We start from the raw sequence: 21,189 nt of genomic DNA, 5'->3' as shown, positions 1-21,189 counted from the left end.
TTGTACTTGTTGCAAACCAGCAGAGCATAACCCAAGAAAACACACCACTGGGTGCTGCTAGCAACCAAACTGGCTGGGCAGGCCTAATGGCCTATTTCAATTTGTAACTACTGTGGTTAGAAACAGGGCGGCACAGTGATTAGCTGAGGCCCTGGGTTCAAGGCCAGAACTGAAGTATTATCTGCACAGAGTTTGCGTTTTCTGCCTGTGTTCACATTTCCTCCTGCAGTCCAAAGATATACCAGTAGGTGAATCGACTGCTGGGAAAAATTGACCCTGGTGCGAGTGTGTGCATGTTTGTGTATGTGTGTGTCCTGAGATGGACTGGTGTCCTATCCAGGGTGTATCCTGCCTTGTACCTGTTGCTCCCAGGGTCAGGCTCCAGTTCCCCTGCAATCCTGTATTGGATAAAGTGATTAGAAAATGGATGGACAGTTTGAAATAAGAAACCATTATTTTGGGAGGTCTTTCCCAAATGAACTTCAACAAGCAATACAGAAAATAACAGAATTCCAGATAACATGCTCAACAAGACTTGGAGCAGGAAAACAAATTATAACGATTAGATATCAATCAGTTTCCCCTTAATATTGTCTCCCTTAATTTTGGACAGACAGTCCCACTTCACATTCTAACTATTCATCTTCAAGCTAAGCCTGATGTTGACAGCTATTAAGCTATTACTAAGAATTAAGAAACCAGGACACACACTACTGCCTCCATTATAATTGATTTGACTCTGTTAATGTGTTGGAACAGAAGAGCCATTGTCAGAACATGTATGAATTCTGCCACATTAAAATAATTGTGTCCCTTTAACAGGTTGTTAAGCTTTAGCGCAGATCAGTTTCAGAACTCTGCGTTTCTTACACTTTGACAAATACAGCAGAACAGGAAGCAGATAAAAATAGTAGCTTTTCAATAGCTTTTGATCTCCAGCTCTCCCTGCTTACCAGTCTAGTCTACGTCTTTGACTCCATCACTCTGCTAAGTTGCAGATATTGGGTGAATGTCGAGGGGAGATCCACATGTAAAAACTTAGGAGGTACTCTGACTTAACAGGATAGGTGCATTTTGAACCACATTTACACATCCTCCCATACTGATGAACCAACAGATATTAATATCTCAGGTTCTCTATCTTTCTCTGATGCCTGCTAACATTTGATGAACATCTTGCTACACAGTGCTTAGAAGTGCATTTAACAAGTGGTTTGAACACAAGGTACTTTACCCAAAGGGTTGTGGGAGTTTGGAACAAGCTACCCAGCTGTGATGTTGAAGCTGATACCCTGACATCTCTCAGGAACGGACCGGATGAGATCCTTGGATTGATAAGCTGTTAGCAACCAAACAGACTAGATGGGCCAAATGGATGCCTGTTATTTGTAACTTTTCTCACATACTTAAATTCTGGGCAACATAGGCTGGTATCCTCCAAGTACCACTTCATTACCATTTTGGCTGAATCTCATCATGGAATAATAGAAAGAGAGGGAGAGGGGAAAAAAAGTGTAAAAAAACTGTCCAGTCACCTGCTTTTTTTTCTCTCAGCCTCTTCGTTTAGACATCTGCTTGGAAAGCAAGAGGTCAGATTTAATAAATGTTAATTAGCCTCATTAAATTCTTCCACTCGCTCACTGAGGTTCTTTTTCAGGTCCTCCTTTGATCTTCTATTCATGCCAATTTAACCCTTTTGGATTCAGAAAGCACAACACAGTTGCTTCAGCTAGCTTACAGTAGATACTCAATATTCATTTCAGCTACTACCAGGTTTTCTTTGCTAATATAATTTAAAACTTTGAAAGCTGGCCTTAATGTGTGTGATATATGTACAGTTTAAAGCACATCAATTACAAACTTTGCTTACAACTCGGGTAACTAAAACAGTTTGAAATTCTGTTACAGTTTTTACTGAAATTGCCCACAATATCCAATGTGACTGCAGGACATAGCCCTTATTGATAGTCCAGATATGTCAGAGAGATTTGCATTTGTAATTACATATTTCATACTGTATTTTGACAACTCTAATTGTTGTTCATCCTGAATGACGGATTCCGTTTCAGGTCCAACCCGTACACCTGAGCTTATTGGCAGACTGATTCTTTCCGCAGGGAAGTTGGGGCTTAAGTACCAGCTGTAGGACTGAAACTCTGTCACTGGGTGTTTCATTTCCTGTATGTATGGAGAAGAGTCTCTCACTCTGTCCAGCAGTGCACCACAAGCCCAGCCAGTGAGAGGGATCACCAGCTGTATACCTGGAATCACAACAATGAATCACATCTGTTTGGAAGCAAACTGAGAAACAATGAAATAATGACAAACCATCCTAAAGAGATTTTTAGTGAGTAGGCACTTTAGATTTTAGTTGTGGCACTGTGGTTAGCAGTGCTGCCGTGCAGTGGTGGGGCCTTCGGTCCAATTCCTGGGCTGCTACAAGTTCTTTATATTTTTTCTGTCTTCATGTGGGTTTCCTGCAGGTGCTCTGGTTTCCTCCGGCAGCCCAAAGCAGGTTAATTGACTTCTGGAAAAATTGGCCAGTGTGAGTCTGTGCATGTTGGTGTCTGTGTCTGCCTTGTGATGGACTGGTGTCCCATCCAGGGTGTATCCTGCCTTGAGCCTGTTGCTTGCTGGAATAGGCTTCAGCTCCCCCACGGTCCTGTATTGGATAAAGCAGTTAGAAAATGGAGGACAGCTGTTATTCACTAAGATAAGTCTGCCTTAATTCCTCAGTCATGTCTTAAGATAAGAGAAGCATGTGTATCTGCTTCTGGATATTAGTGACTGTTCCCTCTGTTACTAGAAAATTAGCAGTGACATCCCCTGTACTTGACAAGCTATATCCCCTATTGGACGACTGCAGAGTTCACCTTATTCTGCAATGACTTTCTTCAAAGTCATTTTCAAATAGTTAATAAATACTGAATATAAGAGTAAACGTCAAAGAACAAAGAAACTGAAATAATATACAAAATGCTGCAGTACAGCAAAAAGCTAAAAGCTACTTACTGCTATGCAGGGTTTGAAAAGCCATTAAGCAGAAAAATAGAACAGGTTTTTCAAGAGCTTTAGTTTGAAGAAAATTTTCAGTGGTTTTCCGAAAGCTAATAAGAAAGTGCAGTTATTACAGAATAACGCACAGCCTGGAGTTCTTCTGTTTTGATTAAATAATAAATCACAAAGAAATATGTGCATTTCTATTTTTGCTGGCTTTATTAAAGTTATTCCAGAGCTCTCATAAGCTAATTAACCACAAATGAATTATTTAAGGAACCGTTTCTTTTTGTTTCATTAGAGCATGCTGGTTGTTCTCGAAGTATGTGGGACACTGTGACTGAAACTGATCTTAACACGGCCAATCAACAAGACAAGACGGTGCTTGAATTTTCTCCCCAGAAATGGGTGAATAATCACTGGCTGACAAGTTAATAAGATCTGCCTTTTCCTTCGGTATATTTTTTCCAGTCTTCTTGCATCCTGTTATATTTGTCTCTTTACTTCTCCTTTATTATCTCATTTTTGCCTTTAAAACTGTGCAGACTGATCACTACTAAGCTAGAAAGAGACTATTTATGATGTGTTTAAAAGCATTGTGCACTGAGCAAAAAGCTCAGCTTTTAAACCACCATTAACTGCATTGTGGAAGTCCCTTCTGTTTAGATGTGGGTGTGAAATAGCCTTTTTATTCTCTGGAAAACAACTTATGTAAATAAAGTGCTGTGCAGGAAGTACAGTAAAGAGGTACATTAGGAATTGCACATCACATCTGAAATAACCTTAACGTACTGACTTGAATCAGATGTGCAGAAGTATACACAATATTCGCAGTGTATTTAACAAGTTGAATTGACGGCCAGCTCGAGGCAGGTAGATAATGTTGTGTTTGGAACTCGGTGGCTAAACTCGTCTTCACCTCAGGCATGCTGCACAGTTGGATTTTTTTGGAGATGGCGTGTCCAGAGTGCCATTCAATTTTTAGCCTAGTGTGATGATCCAGATAAATTTAACCCAAGATAATAATCTTTACACTTTTCTGGACACTCCATTCAAGGCAGTTTACAGGTAATGGCGACTCCTCTCCACCACCATAATGGATAATGCAACAGCAGTGGGGAGAAGAACAGACTAATAAAGTCAACTCATAGATGGGGATTATTAGGATAGGATTATTAGGATTACCATGATTGGTAAAGAGAAATTTGGGCAGAACACCAAAATAACACCCTTACTCTTTTCTAGAGACGCTCTGGGATTTTTAAAGAGCACAGAAAGTCATGACCTTGGTTTTACTTCTCATCCAAAGGACAGCGTCTTTTTACAGTATAGTGTCCTATACTAGGGCATTAGGGCCCACACAGACTACAGGGCGAGTGTCCCCTGATGAACCAACTAACACCTCTTCCAGCAGCAACCTTAGCTTTCCCAGGAGGTCTCCCATCCAGGTACTGACCAGGTTCACACCTACTGAACTTGACAGCTGTGAGTTGCAGGGTGATTGATACATAACGATCCAATGACATCTCATTACTTTTTTCAATATGTGCTGTATATAATTACTTCAACAAAGACTCTTTTTAAAAAAAAAATCTAATGTATTACCCTCACAGTCCAATGTTATTGCTTTTACTAAAGTTGTAAAGATAAACAGTAGACTATATTCAATAACGTTTCTGTATCCAGAATATTTTCCTGTACTTCCTGGGCTAATTTAGATCAGTCCTGTCAAGTATTAGTTGGCGTTTCATTAACAAGACCGATTAACAAGGTAACCGATTACCGATTAGCATAACAAATACAAGGCGTTGTAAAATAATCGATTATAATAATAATATACCCCTGGCGTGTGAGTTGAAAAAGACTAGAAGTTAGGTTAACGGAGGATAAAAAAAGCTTTCAGCTTTTGACAGAGGAAGCTCAGTATTCGATCCTCTTAACACATTCAGTAACACCTGCACTATTTGTAAATTTTACGGAAACATCATGAAGGAGTCTAAATCATTTTTTTTTTAATTTATGTTACAGAAACTCTGTATGATCCAGTCATTTTTCATTCATTTTATAAACCCATGTGGAAGTTAAGGCCCTCCGGGGAAAGGGTTAGCAGCGAGGAAGTTTGAGTTCCTAGGCAAGTGAAGCAGCGGCGCAAGTGTCCTCTTCTGGAAAGAAACGGAGCTGTGCAGCTCTCGCTTCAGGGAGAAACACGACTCACAAACTGATGGACAACAGGTGCTTACTTTATTGTCTGCACGGAAGCCTCTTTATAAGTGTGGCCTCCATCTGGAATGTCTCAGTTTATTATGCTCTTTAACAGACAGAAGCAGATTTTCCTCTAGTAGTTGTCAAGCTGCTTCTCCATCCGCTTTCCCTTAAAACCTAGCAAGTTTTTTTCCAGTCCTTGCCAAGGAGCTGTTCTCCAACTTGATGCTGTCCCCCCCGCGCTTGACTGTAGGAATCTGTGTTGGTATTGCGGCACTAGTAACCCGTTGCCATAACACATTCAAGTTCCAGCTTTTGCCGTTGAAATCCGTAGCTCTTTCAAAGTTGTTTTCGACATCATCGAGATATTCCTGACTCTGTCTGGGGGACGAGCTGATCTAGGCAGTGTCTGGTACGATGCACTTTCAATTTCGTGATGACTGAGTAGACCGTGTTGAGATTTGGAGACGGGCTTTTTTTTACTCTTCTCCTGATTTATGTTTCACAATTACTGTAAACCCGATTTGCTTTGAAAGCCCCTGAGTCTTCATGGGCGAATCTTTGCTTGAAATTCACTAAGAAACCTCATTGAGGCCATTTTTTTATTCTGAAATCTCGAGAACCACTATAACTGCACACAGAGGACACTCGGCAAATTGTGGCTCATTTAGGTGATTTTGCGAACTTAAGTTAATTTAGGTTAATCAATGCGAAAAGTTTGAAGGCTTATGCAATAATGACTTTTCCATTTGATCTCATATTAATGATGAACTTCCTTTTTTCATAGTTCAAATGCTGCATCATGTATTGTATGTAACGAACATTAATTACAACAAAATGTGACGAGTTATTGAACTGAAAGGTCAACACAAATGTCAAACTTTAAGAAAGTAATTGCAGTGTTTTGATAACGTGATTGAAAGATTCGAATTAAACGTTTTTGCAGCTCAAAATGTTTATACACTGTAAACAACAACAACAACCACAATAATAATAATAATAATAATAATAATAATAATACCTTTGTCGTTCCCGTTGCTTTGCTTATTTAACGGCTGAAGACTGCCCCCCTCCGGAAGATGACAATACATGGATATCTAATAAGATACAGGACATGCAAGATCTCTTTGGGATTCATTACTATTCACTATATTTACTAGTCACTATTTTGAATTAAAAACAAGTTCTAAAAATGTTTTGGCGTATGAACTGAAACAGATTTTGCGAACGTTGTTTCTGAAACAGTGAGCTCAAAAATGCAAGAATTTCGTCGAACATACTGTAGGTTCGAGTGCATTGTGCGCAGTCTAGTCTTATATAAACAAACGCAATAATCAGTCCTGCAATTCTCAAGATAACAGTATTGTTCCCAACCTAGTAAGAGCAGGAAGAAACAAGAAAAGCTATATATACCTTGTAGTCTGTGAATCACAGTGAAAGAACAAATTGGTTAGTAATCGAATAATACCCAATTTTACATAAATCAAAACGTCTGTATAAGCCAATCCAAAGTGTTGCATTCCATGGTTCACTGACATACTCTGTGTTAATCGACGGTAAACTTTGATTCCACAAAAAACGACATTACCATGTTATCATAGTAATTACTGTTTTACAATGCTAAACTATGTTATGATTGAATTAACTATATGAAACATGTAAAGTGCTACCTACCTGTGCCTTATAAAGCAGTATACCCGCCAAGAATGATCATGGTTACAATAATAATTATGATGGGCTTATCGTGAGAGGGGCTTTTTCATAATGAATGGGATTGTTTCATATCGATGTTCTGTAGATACTCTAACCCCAGGGGAGAGAAGAAAATGAAAATGGTTATCTTATCGTGTTTTGTTTGACATGCCTTCTTTTGGCAAAAAATTAAGACGTTGCAGGGTAGGAAGAGGGAGGCAAAATTAGTTCCAATAGTTTGCAGTCTGGGGGAATAGAGGAGTCTGAAGAGTTTCTTTCATTCTCAGGTAAAAAAGCGGTGTGTTCGGCTCCCGACTTCTCGGTAGCCATAAAGGGCTCACATCCTTGAGGTATAAGAACTATATTTCACCTGAGTCATCCAGGGTCAATAGTACTTTAGGTGCTCAGAAAACTACATTTCCCGTCGACCCCTGAAAACCAGCCGGTAAATCCGTTTCCGGTTTCTCGCGGTAGTGCGGTGCTAGTGTCTGGATGCTGTTGGCGAGCAGCGAGAGAGATTCCGGAGTGCTGTGGAAACCGCAGTTTAATCCGATATAACGCTACCATTGAACAAGAGGCATTAATACGGGAGCCCTAAAACAGACGCATTTAACCTTCCCACATATTATTCATTCAATTTGAGCCTATTTGGGATTTTTTAAAAATAAAACAAGTCAGCAATGGCGTTGAAAAGAATCCAAAAGGTGAGTGTTTTTTTTCTGTAGTGTTCGGTCATTTTTGACAATTTAATTTATTGAATCGATCCTTCTCGCCGTGAAAGCCCTAGTGTTTCGCTGCATTATTATTTTTATCTGTACAGCAGAAAATAAAATGACCAACGGTCGCTCTCATAAGGACTAACCTAGCCTTTTAAAAACGGCATATGTTTGACTGTGGGAGTTCATACATCACTAAAGCGTGAATTGATGTTTTAAATATTTGACTTATTGCATAGTGGTATAAGAGGGGGAGGGGGGAGTGTTGCTAAATCGTGTCCCCCCCTGGCCGGCTGTGAATGAGTGAGAGAGGCTAGTGCGCAAGCTCAGTGTGTGACAGCTGGGAGCAGGTTGCCAAATACTGAACCCCAATGTCAATGCTTCCATATATGGAGTAGCAAATGGGACACTGTGGCAGGCGAGGGTATTTTTAACAGAATTAAAAAGTGTTCGTGTACACAGTCCTTTCAGATCCCGGATTAGACCATTTGGGAACACGAGGAAATCGCAGCCTTTGTGCTGTGTGCTCTAGGTGACAGCAGTGTGGAATACCACGATGAACAAGGCAGAAGCAAAAGGGAGCAGCTATAATCTGTCCTTGACAGCTGTTTCCATTGGCTTGATGTAAAATCAAACGTGATTAAATCTCCTAAATTTAACACTTCACCTAGCCCCTTAGCTATGCCAGTGAATGCCAACACAGTTTCAAGCAAGTGGCAGATGGTTTCTGTATAGCCCAGCTCCCACAATGGAAAAAAAACGCGGAGTACTTTTTACTTGGTGATCTGAAGAGTCTTGACGCGAGTCGGTGTATGAGCCCTGCAGTGTCTTGAAATGATCTGCGCCAGTGCTATGTAACGCAGTGAGTCCAGGGTGTCCTGCACAGTGTATGTCCGAAATGGTAGGGTTGGATTTGACTGTGTCTCTCCAATGTGTGCTGCTTACCATAAAGGCACCCGGTGTGCTCTTCCAACAGTGGTTAGAATTGAAACTGATCTAAGAGTGTAATTGGACTTCATTTTTATTTTCCCAGGGTTTGGTTTGAATCTCAGGTTCTTTGAAACCAAAGAGCATTAATTTGCATGTTTTCTATCTAGTTGTTGGTTTTTATTATGTCGTGTAGGTTGAACCTAGTGTAACCTAGTGTAGTTTTTTTATTATGTACAATTTAAATGTTTTAAATATTTTTTTTTTGTGGAAAAAAACAATTTAGTCGTTCAAATAATCCAAAATTCTGTGTCTTTCATTCACAGGAAAACGCGACACCGGGCCAATTTCTGCTGTAACCCAGATTAATGTATACTTCAACAGTGAATCAGGATATTCACTTCACTTCCTGTTTTATGATAGTTGTTGCATTTTGCGCCATGCTTTTAAATGAATCAAAAAATGGCACTAATTTATCGTATTTATCGTTTATTCTCTTTCTCTATTTGTTGGAGTTCTGCAAAAACACATCCAGTTTATTCTGCATATTGCAGGTCTGCTAGTAGTTTTGGCTGAGGCTTCTGTGACCTTCTGTAAATTCAGTAGCTGCCCTTCCATTAAGGTCCTGAAGAGGAGTCCAGTTTGTGTTCAAATACATGTGCAGGTTAATGGTGGAGTAAAGCCTTCGTACTATTTGCCTTTTTCTATAAGGTTATTTTTAATGTTATTCATGTTTTATTACATGCTGTTTTGGTAGTACGCTGTTATCTATGGCTTGATTTGTTTGTTGTGGTCACTATGAATTCCAGTAGCAGTTAGATCGAGGAATACAGACTGAGAAGATTTTTGTGGAAAAGCAGACTTGCTTAGCACAGTCCAGTGCAGCCATAGGTGAAAAGCACTAGCGAGAAGAGGTGATGATATGAAGTTCTTGTTTATTATTACCAGAACACAGTTTTGTTCCCCTGTGTGTTTGAAGTGTCTGACTCCTGGTCAGGGAGAGGTTTTTTTTATAGAGTTAATTTTAATTTAATTAGTCAAGATTAATGTGATCGTTTTAGGTGGTAATTTAAATACATCTCTAAAACATCAGCTTCTGGGGCTCTCTTGTTGGGCCCACTGGTTAATGTGTTTTCTTGTTTATAAATTAGTGTTGCAGTGTTAGTGTGTTTACAGTTACATTGTTATTGAGAATATAGATAATTGTAACAAAGATTGTGTACCTTAAAACCAGTGATTTTAGTCTTTTTGGTGTGTAAACAATCACTACGTCAATGATGTAAAATGAACGACCATACAATGAAGATTTGTTGATTTTTGCACACGTTATTCATGAAGATATATTTGCAATTCACAGCATAGATAAGACACCATCCTTGAAAGTAGCATTCTTTCAAAGCTACTGCAGTTTACTGTCCATACCAGAATGTGAGTTATATACACGTCATAGGCTATATCAAACAAGTAATTGTATGATTTATAGAACACTTTAGTTGTTTTTCTTACAGAAGGATTTGGAATATTAACTCAGTTTTATGTTACGGTTTCAAACCAGTTACTCGACTTCCTTCCAAACCAGAATTTAGTTTTTCAGGTAATAAAAGAAATGACTGAAAGTGCATGCTTTAATCTGGATTATTATGAAGACAGAGGGAATAGTCATTTATAATAAAAGCAAATTTCTCAAGCCAAAATTTCTACTGCCTGCCTTTATCTTCTCAGTGCTTTTTACTGCAGTTTTAAAAATATTTTGAATGTTTAATTTCATTAGTGGGCCTGTTTTTTTCCCACAGTCACATCAGATCATTTGATTGCTCTTTTCTGTGCTTTTTTTAACATTTCTAAACTGTTGGTGGAGGACTTTAGAAGTATCATCTACTGTACTTCAGCTCTTTCAGCAGTATTGTTTCAGTTCAGAAACAGGGAGACCTTTAAAGCCAAACCTTTGTGGTTTAAAAAACAAAAGGCAGGCACATTTCTGGAGTTGCATGCAAGGGTTTTTTCATAAGGATACTTACAGTGCTCTTTACTCATGTTTGCCAACAATTGATTCGCTTCGTTAATTTCTGTCAGCGGAGAGAAAGTTTGTCAAGTGTGAGGGAAGCTGACTTCTCGGTATTGCTGGTGACAGAAATTGAAACTGAAGTAGATCCTTCCCTGAGACTGGAACCCTTACTGATTGATGCTCAGCAATCAGATCCTGCCCCTCATTGCAACATATGCTAATCAATATTAACTTCGTCCCTCTTTCTGTGTGGATTTTGCAAGGCATGCAGTGCTATATATAGCAAGAAGAGAGAAGCTGACAGGGAGAGTGGGAGGTTGAGAGAGCAGGCTTGTGCTGATGCCATTAATGCCACACACTGGTTTCTGTTCTACATATAGCATTAATGTATACAGTAGGGGGAAATACTTGGGTATCAAAACTTGCTTTGGTGAAGGGAGAAAGTGAAGTTCAGCCAGAAGCATTAGAATCAACTGTGCTGTGTCTGTTAAGGGTGTATAATATTGTTTCATTGGATAGCCCTTTGCAAAGGGGTCCCTTTAAAGGCCAGAATACAAAATTATTTTGTGACTCAGACTGTGAGGCATTACAGAAAGGCCACAGATGAGACAAGGCTACTCAGCCCATCAAGCTCATTTGTTTCTTTTTCTGTAGTCCCATAGCCAGTTCTGGATGAAGTGGGAAGGCTCTCTAACCTCGGAAGGACAGTACAGGCAACCTGACTGTCTTTGGGATGAGAGGTGAAAACTGGAGCACCCAGCAAAACCCAAGCAAACACAGAAGTGAAAGGGACAGTATTTAAGCTTTGACATTTAAATGAATCTTAATGTGTTAACAATAAAGGTGGACGCTTTTTGTATTGTGCGTTTAAAATCTAATTTATTCTTCATTCAATTTAGTTTAGCTTGAGTATGATCTTAACATCTGTCGTCGAAACAGCTATGCTGCAGAAAGTTCATTAGTGAAAGAAAAAAGGCACAGTTTTTAAAGATTTTCAAAATGTAGTTTGGCGAATAAAGCTTTTATCATTCCCTATCAAAATCCTTCAAAGCTAGCTCTAGCTCCTCAGTTATAAACCTTTTAAATTTGTCCTGTAATGTTTACAGGAGATGGTACCTTAGAGAATTGGTGTGGAACAAACACTGCTGTTTTTAAGGGATTGTTTATACCATTATGTTCACATCCAAGAAGAAAAAATATTGTGAAAACATGCGGTACTCTGTCCTCTTAGTTGTGTTCTGTGTTAATGCTGTATAGCTCAAGCACTTAGCTTTCTGAACATTTTTTTCAGAAGCTTTTTTATCAGTATGTTACATGCAGATGACCGTTTGTGCACTGAGCCAGAAATAAAATAAGTGAAGTGCAGAGTATGTCAATGAACTCTTTAAAAAAGGTTATTCCAGGCTAGAAAACATGAGCATTTTTACAAATCATAACTTTTTACTGGGATGGAGCATTGTGAGTGGAATTCCATGAGGATCACTCATATTTAACTGAAATAACTTCTCTGCCTTATCATAAAATGATCACATTGTCAAGATTTTTGTTTTTATAACTAGATGTTTACAGTGACATCAAGTAACAGTAACATTCCACTAACCATATTTGTTGGGTATAGTGTTATACATCTGTGCAGTCTAGGACAGAGCTGTCAAAAGACCAGGGTTCGCACACAAGCATCACTGCTGTAGTATTTGATATTCACAATGGTATTTTGCAGTTTCCCAACTAAACATAGTTAATTGTCCCTTATCTGGGAACAAAGGAAGACTGCATGTTGCGCTTCAAATTTCATAGGTAGCTTGGATATTTTAACTAAGTCAGAACCAGGTGCTTAAAACCTAGATTCCTATCTTAATTTGGGTTGATTTACCTAGACCCACACGTGGAGTAGGAGTTACAAATTAGTCTTAAAATGAGCCCTTAACTCATGAAACAGGAAAAAGGTCAAACAGCATTGCAATGTGAGTCCTAATCATTTTCCTCCATATGATTTACATATAGCTCCCCCATTGAGATGTTAGTAGGTAACGCTTGTGCTGTAGAAGGTTACTGGGTAAAGTGAAGCATTGCTCTAAAGTTCTAGGGAATGGCTAAGTTTGGATGAAACAGGTGTGTATGTCTTTATTGGAGGTGTGTTCTTTTTACAGTATATGATCAATTTGCAAATATGCTTGGTTTCCTAAAACATGTCTTGTGTCCTCGTTCTTCCCTCGGTAAAGTCTCTGGCAGAGGCGATATGCCTACCCCCTCCTAAGAGAAAGCTCCATCTGAAATGTCAGAATTAGAGATCCAACCAGTGTGCCAAGCCCTGAAGCACTGCCTTGTGTTCAGGAGAGATCTCTTTCTTCTCAACTCAGCCCAGACACCCAATTTGTCACCTGTCAAGCCAGGCACTCACACAGATAAAAAGTCAAAAATATGCAGCAGCATAAAACAAACTAAGAACACTCTAAAGCTCCAGAAATAATCCCTGGGCCTCTTTTAAAAAATCTCATGCACAGTTGCGTCCCAGGTGTTCCTTTTGAGGTTAATTTAATCGTCAGGTATGCTGGTGTTGACTAATCCTACTGCAGCACAAAGGCTGAGTGACAGAGTTTAATAGTCTATCCCTGCATATATTTGCCCAAGGCCCAAGTGCTGAGGCATGTTCCTGGCCTGTGTTCACACTGGCAGCATGGCTTGGTGACTAACTGGGATTTATGTACTTAAATGCACTTTTCAGCTTTATAAAGTGAAGCATTCTTCTTGTCACCAGTTTATGAATGCTTACAGATTTGTGCTATTTATTTCTTTTGCATAACGTAGGTGGAGAGCGCAGATGGCTTAAGAAATGAATACACAAAAATATCAACTTATTAGGTTCTGATTTTAAACCATGCACTGCTTTGTGCCTGTTAATCATGACTTTGTCTTATTTATTTATTTTAAATCAAGGCTGATTTAGAAAGGTGGTGTAAAAAAGTCTTCCTCTGTTTTATGAGACAAAGGTAACTGCAGCTGATGTGGGATTGAACCCCTTTTTTGTTCTTTGCCTTACCAGGAGTTGACAGATTTACAAAGAGACCCTCCTGCACAGTGTTCAGCAGGGCCAGTGGGAGATGACTGTAAGTATGAGCTAGAGTCTCACTGTTAAGAATTGAACCTGAGGTTCTTAATGGCATGCCTGTGTTCACAGTGTCAGATAACATCTGGTAAGCATACTGCTTCCAGAATATAAGTGGTTCAGGAAGCCCATGGACTTAATTTGCTCTCATTATAACGTGTAAAGTGGTATTGAAAATTACATCTTATTCCATATATTTGTTTACTGAAGTTTAATTGGTAACAAATTAGAAACTTTCAGCATATTAACTGTATTAGCTAATACATTGCAACTTTATAAATAAATTGAAAATATTGAATTGAAAGTGAATATACTGTACCTGTCAAAGATTAAAGCAAAAAAAACATTACTGATGCCATTTCCCCACCTAAACATTATAAATATTGTATAGAATCCCTATTCACTCCCTTGCCTCCCAGCCCCCCTCCATCTCCACCTTTGCAGCTGCCCCTTGCTCACTCCTTGCAGGGGTTCTCACCTCCTCGTCCTCTGGCCAGGAGGTTACCCTCAGCCACACAGGGTACTGCTGATTTTTTTGTGACTCAAGCATTCGGATCTTTCTACACATTTAATTCTTGGGTTTTGTTTTCCCTAGTGAAAAGTAAATTCTTATGTGATGCTACAATTCCTTCCTTAAAGGGATGCAGTCAGCTTTGGTGTACACACCGTTTGCTGTTCTATTGTCTGTGTTGTGTCTGAAGTTTAAAAAGGACTTTGGGAGAAGTAATATTCGTATTGATTCCTAAAACTAATCTATGGTGATATTATCTTTTGCTCTGTTGGTTGCTCTTAGCTAACCAATCCCCATTTACCATAGGGGGCATTATCTATATTTAGATTTTCTAATGCACCCAAGGTGGCTGGTGAGGTGGCACTTCACAACAGATCAGGTGGAAAAGTGAGCAGTTCCTTTGCTGTTAAATTAAGGGGGGACTTAAGGAAGGCCGGGCTATATCAACCCCGACTGGGAGAAAAGTACCATTGTACCTTTAATGTCCAAGTAGTTATCACATATCTCAGCTGAAGGATGGCATCTCCAACAGTGCTGTCTGTTTGGTCACCACACTGAGGTGGTGCATTGGGAATTCTGTAGCAAACGGTAACATACCACTTGCAGCAGCAGCTCATTTGTTCCTGGAGTCCTCCTATCCATGTAGTGACTGGTCTGAGCCTTGTTTAGTTCAGTTTACAAAGTGGTAACACTACTGCATACACATGCTGTTTAGCTAGAGGCTATACTGTATATCTTATTTTTCTTTATGAAAAAAAGGTCGTATAAAAGTAAAGTTCTAAAAGTAACATTAACAATTAAATCACTACCATGTTCTTTTTAGCTAAAGGTATGAAGTCCAACAATTTCCTTTTGTCATGTTTAATTTCTTGAACTGTATGTATTCTACAAGCATAAGAATCTCTTTGAGGCCAATTGTTTCTGCTACAGACTTGCATCTTGCATCAGACAAAAGTTCAGCACTTGGAGGAGCCAGTCCATCTTGTTTTTGGTTTTTGACTGCATGTGCCAAGGCAGAGTTTTCTGTTTTCTGATCACTGACATGTTCTTTTTTTATGTTTCAGTGTTTCACTGGCAGGCAACAATCATGGGACCGGTACGTAGCTGCTGTTTTTTTTCCCATTCCAAATTTCATTTTCTTCTGCAGCACCTTCAGTTTTCGCTATAGAGATTATTCTCTTATTCCTCTCTTTTTATCGTTTTCAGAACGACAGTCCTTACCAAGGTGGGGTTTTCTTTCTGACCATACATTTTCCTACAGATTATCCTTTCAAACCACCAAAGGTAAGCTTGTCCTTATCAGACTGTAGGATTTTCTTTCTGTTATAAATGTGAAACTGTCAGTTATTTGTATTATTTAACCATCCAGTTTGGAATCGCCAGTTTTTTAAGGCTCGTCAGCATGCTCTTTGGGAAATTGTAATCAAAGTCTGCTTGTAACAAGACCCGGGCTCAAACTAGTGATGTCAAGGCCACGGTGCTTGAGCTACGAGCCTTGATTTGTTGAGCCACCTGGGAGCCCAAGTATAGTATTTTCTAATCTTACAGTGTGGTGTTTTAGATGTGTCCTATTTTACTGTTACTTTACATGTAGTTACACAGGGGAATCCTTTGCTTTTAGATCTTTTTTTTGCTCAGAACTCGGCTTTTAAATGCATATGTAAGGATTCTTTTTGAAATAAGACCTTTTTCTCCCATGGAAAGTTTAAATAATTCTTCAGTATATGCACATTAACATTAACATCTAGTTTTTTTTATATGATCAAATATAGATAACTTTTGTCAAAGACATTTAGATGTAGAACACTCTCTCAATTCAAGGGCTGCTCATTCTCTGAAATTGTATTTTATCTGCAACAACATCTGTTATAAAAGATCTATATATCTGCGTTAGTGTGTCTAAAATGTCACCTCCATTCTAGGTTGCTTTCACAACGAAGATCTACCACCCCAATATTAACAGCAACGGCAGCATCTGCCTTGATATCTTACGGTCACAGTGGTCACCAGCACTCACAGTATCAAAAGGTATGTCATGGTCTTCAGAGGGAATTGCCTGATATTTTCCATTGACAGTCATTCATAGGGTATTACAATGGAAAACTCGCCATCCTATCCTAGATTTTTCACTTTACTTGGTGTTGGTAAACCTGTTTGGTATCTTTTTTTCCAGGATCTTCATGAGCAATTCTTACGGTTGAGAATGGGAATTTGGAAAATGTGTTACTACACATATCCTGATATAAAAAAAGACAATTTTTAAATATAATATAGAAAAAAATTCTGTCTGTAATCGATTTAACAGTATGCATTAGAGATCATAAGATCAGTCAATTGCTACTGTAAATTGACATTGAAGAATCTGTTTTTGGGAGAACTGTTCATGTATGTCTATTGTCAGGACATCAAGCTTGTAAATGTTGATTTCAATATAAGCTGTAAAGAGGGATTTCAGTCTTGAACATCAGAAAAACAGTAGACGTGAGGTAAAATACATATCGCATTAGCTTTGTCACCCAGATTAATGTGTGTACAAAAGAAAGAAAAAAACTTTGCCTTTTCGGAGAGATTATGTTCTTTTAATGTAGCAGCTCAGCTCCTTGTTATTCAAAATACATTTAAAAGTAGGTGGACTTTGAGTAGGGAATATATAACCTAGTGTTAATAATTTATTGCATTTACTGTATGTAGTGCTTTTCACCCTAAGGAATCCTAAAGAGTTTTGCATAAAGCAGGGGTCACTTCATCCACCTCCTAAGCGCAGTCCAGCCTGGGTGATGCACAGCAGCCATTCTTGCAGGAACAGCACAATGGGAACTTTAATGACTATATAGTCAGGACCTTGGTTTAAAATCTCACCCAAAGGATGGCATGACGCTACAGTGGGGTGTTGGTTTTGGAAACTTTGATCCATAGGGAAGAGCACCATCTACTGACCTGCCAACACCTCCCTGCTTTGTCTTGAGATCTCATATCCCGTTACTGACCAGGCCCGGCCTTGCCACACTTCTGAGAGTCCAAAAATACCCATGGGTTTTTTTAAAGATAAAAACACTGCATGATGAAATTTACCTTTTGTAAATACTGTTATACTAACCAGCCAGTTCTGTCATGTTCCCACATCTTCGCATCTTACACAGACCTGGCTTGTTTAAAGCACATTATAGCTCCCAGTAGGCACATTAGACCCACTCGTTTTGAGTGACATGTGGTAATTGGCACTTGAGCACAAAAAGATGGTGTGGGCATAATGGACATAATTAATAGATGCATAGCCTGAAGTAATCAGGTTGTCCTACCAAAAGGACACGTTGTTCTTTAGGTAAGGCTTAAGTATGGCTGCTAAATTTATGGGTAATCTAATGATTGCAAAATAATCTTGCTGGACCAATGTACTGTTCATTTATTTTTGTGATTTTTGAAATTAATTCTTTCAAGCATGTCCTCTTTTTGTACATTTTCCTTATGCACAACATTTAGTTTATTTATGTTGATACAATTTGTATTTTTTTATTTTTTAATCAGACAATTACAAGATAATCAGTAAAAGTTTGGTTTGAATATTGTGTTAAAATAAATTCACCTCCACCTTTGCATGGAACCTGAGGACATCTGGAAGACAATTATTAACTTGCATGTAGATCCAAGCTGGTTTTACATTTTGCATGGATTTTTACAAATAATTTGTTTTATATATAATAGTTTATAGCCGTTTTCAATATTTTAAACTGAGCGGAACTTCATCAAAATGAATACTTAGCGTTTTAGATACTAGGTTCAGATTTGGCCTGGAGGACATTTTTACTATCATTTCTGAAACAAGTAAGTAATCATTATGTTTTCTTGCTCCAGTAAAGCAGAGGACAAAAGCAGCTGAGCTGAGCCCCTCGTTCTCCTCAGAGGGGCGTATGAACTTAAGCTTGTGCGTCTCAGAGCCATTGTGTGTCACGCAGATGAGCAAATAGGTGGTCAGTCACAGCTCGGAGTGAGCAACCGTTGTCATGGCAATGGAGATGAAAGCCTGAGCACTGTGTAGGTGTCTCAAGAGCCTTTCATGTCTCCCAAGGAGAAAAAAGCACACAGCCACGTTTTTAGGCGCTTTTAGTCACATTAGCTCTGTTGTATTTTAGTACCTGGGCTTTTGTAGCAGCTTTAAACTGAGATAAACTGGTTTTATTTTTTACCCATTTTGTGTCCTTTGATCGTTGCTTTTACGATAGGGGGTAATTCAATTCACACTTCACATGCCTTTTATCCTAGATGAGGTATTTAAGGCTGTGTTGGGCAACTTCAAGTCTTTCCAGACTGCCTGATCTCCACCTCTATGCAGTTATTCAACTGTACTGGTTGTTTTCTTAAGATTTCATTTTATATAACCTTTAGTACACAGTATTAGAACCTGTAATATTCTGCCGTTCAAGGTCTGATGTAGAGTGCTTTGTTTTAATGTTCTAAACTTTTAATTCCTTATTTTTGTGAAATTATCTCAAGTATTAATGGAACGGAGACAGCAGATGATGGTAACATATCAATATGGAAACTGAAAAAAAACTGTAAAAATGCTATTTATTGATAACATTACTGTATACCAACAAACTGCTCTTTTCAGATAAGTTTACGAATTTGGTTTGCTGATTATTATAGTTCTCAAAGACTGTGCAGGGATCCCCAGGAAACAAAAAAGAAACATTCAACCTATTTATTGTAAAATCAACACTGGTGCTCCGGTTTGCTTCCTGATTACAGTAGATATGAATCTGTAAAGTTTGTAATGGGTCTTCTGTTGACAATTCAGTTCTGCTTGTAATGGTTTTATCATTTGTAATAAATATTGATTTTGACTTATTTTTTAACCAGATGTCCGTATCAGGAGTGGTTGCATGAAAGGAAGCCCAACCCTCCAGTATTTACTAAAAAATAACTTGAAATCCTGTTTTGTGCATGAGGACTGCAAGGCAAAGTCAAGAAAACAAAATTGGAAAAATGGAATAAAAATGAATTACAGAGCGGCTTGTAATTTTTAATTTATTTCCCTCTGCTGTGCAGTTCTGTTGTCCATCTGCTCTCTCCTTTGTGACCCCAACCCTGATGATCCACTGGTACCAGAGATCGCTCACACCTACAAAGCTGACAGGGAAAAGTAGGTATCCTCAAGTGCCCTTCTCCTGCCTCATTTCAGCCTTGCAGTTGTGTTCATGATTACAGGTACCACATTCATTTTACCTGGTGTTATATATTGTGCCTCCCTGACCTCTCCTATTCACCTTCAGATTCACTCTTACTCAATGTTCAGTTAAAGATCAAATAAAAAGCTGCACTCATTGAAGTGTAACAAAGTATTTTTACAAAGTTGAGGCACTGATTTTTACATACCTGGCCTGTGTTGTCAAAACACCAGCAATTAACATTTCATCTTTGTCTGCGTTGCAGGTACAACAGACTAGCAAGAGAATGGACACAAAAATACGCAATGTGAGAATGGGGGGGGAGAGCGCGAAACATTTTACATAAACACAAGCAGAGAAAACAAATTGACAGACCCTGGACAGAGAAAAAGAGAGAGAGACACAAGCTCCAGTGCAACCTGGTTAAAGATTGGTGACCTGCTGCCATGTGCCATTCATGAAGACTTTTGCACGCCTGCTGTGGAGAGGCAGAGGAAGCCACAACACTCCACTTTAGAGAATGATGTAACCTCCTTGTTTCTGATCGCTCCAGATGACCAACCTGGAATCAAGACTGTCTCTTTTCTTTTTATTAATATCATTATTACTACTCTTAATATTAATATACTGAATGCGAAGTATCTGGATGAGAATTTGGAAGGACCTCAGCAGTTGCCTGACACTCCTCCTTGAAATACAGTTTATTCTTGCTTTCCCTCAGAAGCTATACAGGGTGCTATGTAATGTATATGTGTACATTTGTGACTTGCTTTCCTAAAAGCAGGCTCTTTGGTGTTATTCTCAGTAACGATATGTTTAATATTACTAATGGGCCCTGAAAGAAAACTCTAATTGGAGCCATGTTGAGGATTAGTTTGCAGAAATGGCCTTGTAATGTCAGGATTTGTACAGGAACAAATTTTCTAGAACAAAAAACATGATCTTGAAACTCAAAGAGTAAGGGTTTGGGAGAGAGGGTCTCGTGTGTGTGCATATACATACATAGAGATGCACTGTTGTGAATTTGTGTTGTATGTGCAGGCAAGTGTCCTTTTATCTGAGGAACAATCAGACTCTGCTTGCCTTAGTTTTTGGTCATTGTGAATTAGGGAGCTAGACTGTAGTGGGGATATGAACCACTCTTAGTGGTATTCTCTGTTCTCTACTCACTGTTTATCCGTGAAAAGCCATGACTGGCTCTTGACGTGTACAAATGCATTGGCAAACACTGTTTGGGTAGTTCTAAGATCGCATATTTGCCCTGTTGATCGAGTTGAGACGTACTAATTACACCTCTACCATCTATTCAACTTGGACAAACTTGCTTGCTGATTGCTGAGCTTGCTCGCTTTCTCGACCACTTTGAGGCTGTCACCTTCAAAGTTAGAGAGGACAGATCATGAACTAGCCAGTCTTACCGAGTTGAATGGATGGTATTTGGTAGAGGCATTATCAGCAGGATACACCTTGTTAAACAGGGTCATTTTGATGCAGTCTTAATACTATTGAAACGCTGTTTGCAATATTATTTGAATCTCAATCTGGTTATGATATGTAGCTGTGGCCCATCACTAAACCTTAAACTATTTCTTCAAGTGTGCACACTACATATTTTCAAAGTTTCTGAATATAAGTTGTTAGTTTACATTAAATAATGTGTTTTAGGATGCATACATTGAACTTGTTTTAAACAGATTCATGCTAAAAAGAAAACATGATATTTGGTATCATGCACTGTGTTGTTAGTTCAGTTCAAAAGTACCGTAACTGCAGCATAGATTTATATGTACAGGATTTTGTGAAAAATCAAGTTTCTTTCAACTTAATTCTTGAACTCCCTGTAAGTGTATTAAATGCAGTTAACTTGA

The 21,189-nt window shown here is 38.7% G+C and overlaps 1 protein-coding gene across 3 annotated transcripts; it reads left to right on the top strand.

The window, feature by feature from the left end:
* The first annotated feature begins 7,353 nt into the window (after nucleotides 1-7,353).
* Nucleotides 7,354-21,189, top strand: ube2d4 (ubiquitin conjugating enzyme E2 D4). Of its 3 annotated transcripts, none has more exons than XR_015935273.1 (7): nucleotides 7,354-7,595; nucleotides 13,583-13,646; nucleotides 15,221-15,252; nucleotides 15,363-15,440; nucleotides 16,079-16,184; nucleotides 19,203-19,361; nucleotides 19,587-21,189. XR_015935273.1 is itself a non-coding variant. In XM_088624163.1 (7 exons), the coding sequence occupies exons 1-7, from the start codon at nucleotides 7,572-7,574 to the stop codon at nucleotides 19,630-19,632; spliced, it is 444 nt and encodes a 147-aa protein (XP_088480289.1). In that variant the 5' UTR covers nucleotides 7,355-7,571; the 3' UTR covers nucleotides 19,633-21,189. The 3 variants fall into 3 exon arrangements, 2 of the variants coding, with proteins under 2 accessions (XP_088480289.1, XP_088480290.1); XM_088624163.1 differs by having other exon boundaries at nucleotides 7,355-7,595; nucleotides 19,203-19,296; XM_088624164.1 differs by lacking the exon at nucleotides 7,354-7,595 and adding an exon at nucleotides 8,277-8,508 and having other exon boundaries at nucleotides 19,203-19,296.

This window comes from Lepisosteus platostomus, chromosome 3, assembly GCF_059453375.1.
Source record: "Lepisosteus platostomus isolate fLepPlt1 chromosome 3, fLepPlt1.hap1, whole genome shotgun sequence".
In the NCBI taxonomy this organism is placed as follows: domain Eukaryota; kingdom Metazoa; phylum Chordata; class Actinopteri; order Semionotiformes; family Lepisosteidae; genus Lepisosteus; species Lepisosteus platostomus.
The sequence above is the reverse complement of the archived record's forward strand: the minus strand, read 5'-3'. Positions and strand labels throughout refer to the sequence as shown.

What these genes read in the sequence shown, in the direction of transcription:
- ube2d4 (XM_088624163.1), top strand. Translation starts at nt 7,572, where the DNA reads ATGGCGTTGAAAAGAATCCAAAAG. An exon ending in ATCCTTTCAAACCACCAAAG is followed by an intron (nt 15,441 to 16,078) that starts GTAAGCTTGTCC and finishes CCTCCATTCTAG; the next exon opens with GTTGCTTTCACAACGAAGAT. An exon ending in AGCACTCACAGTATCAAAAG is followed by an intron (nt 16,185 to 19,202) that starts GTATGTCATGGT and finishes TCTGCTGTGCAG; the next exon opens with TTCTGTTGTCCATCTGCTCT.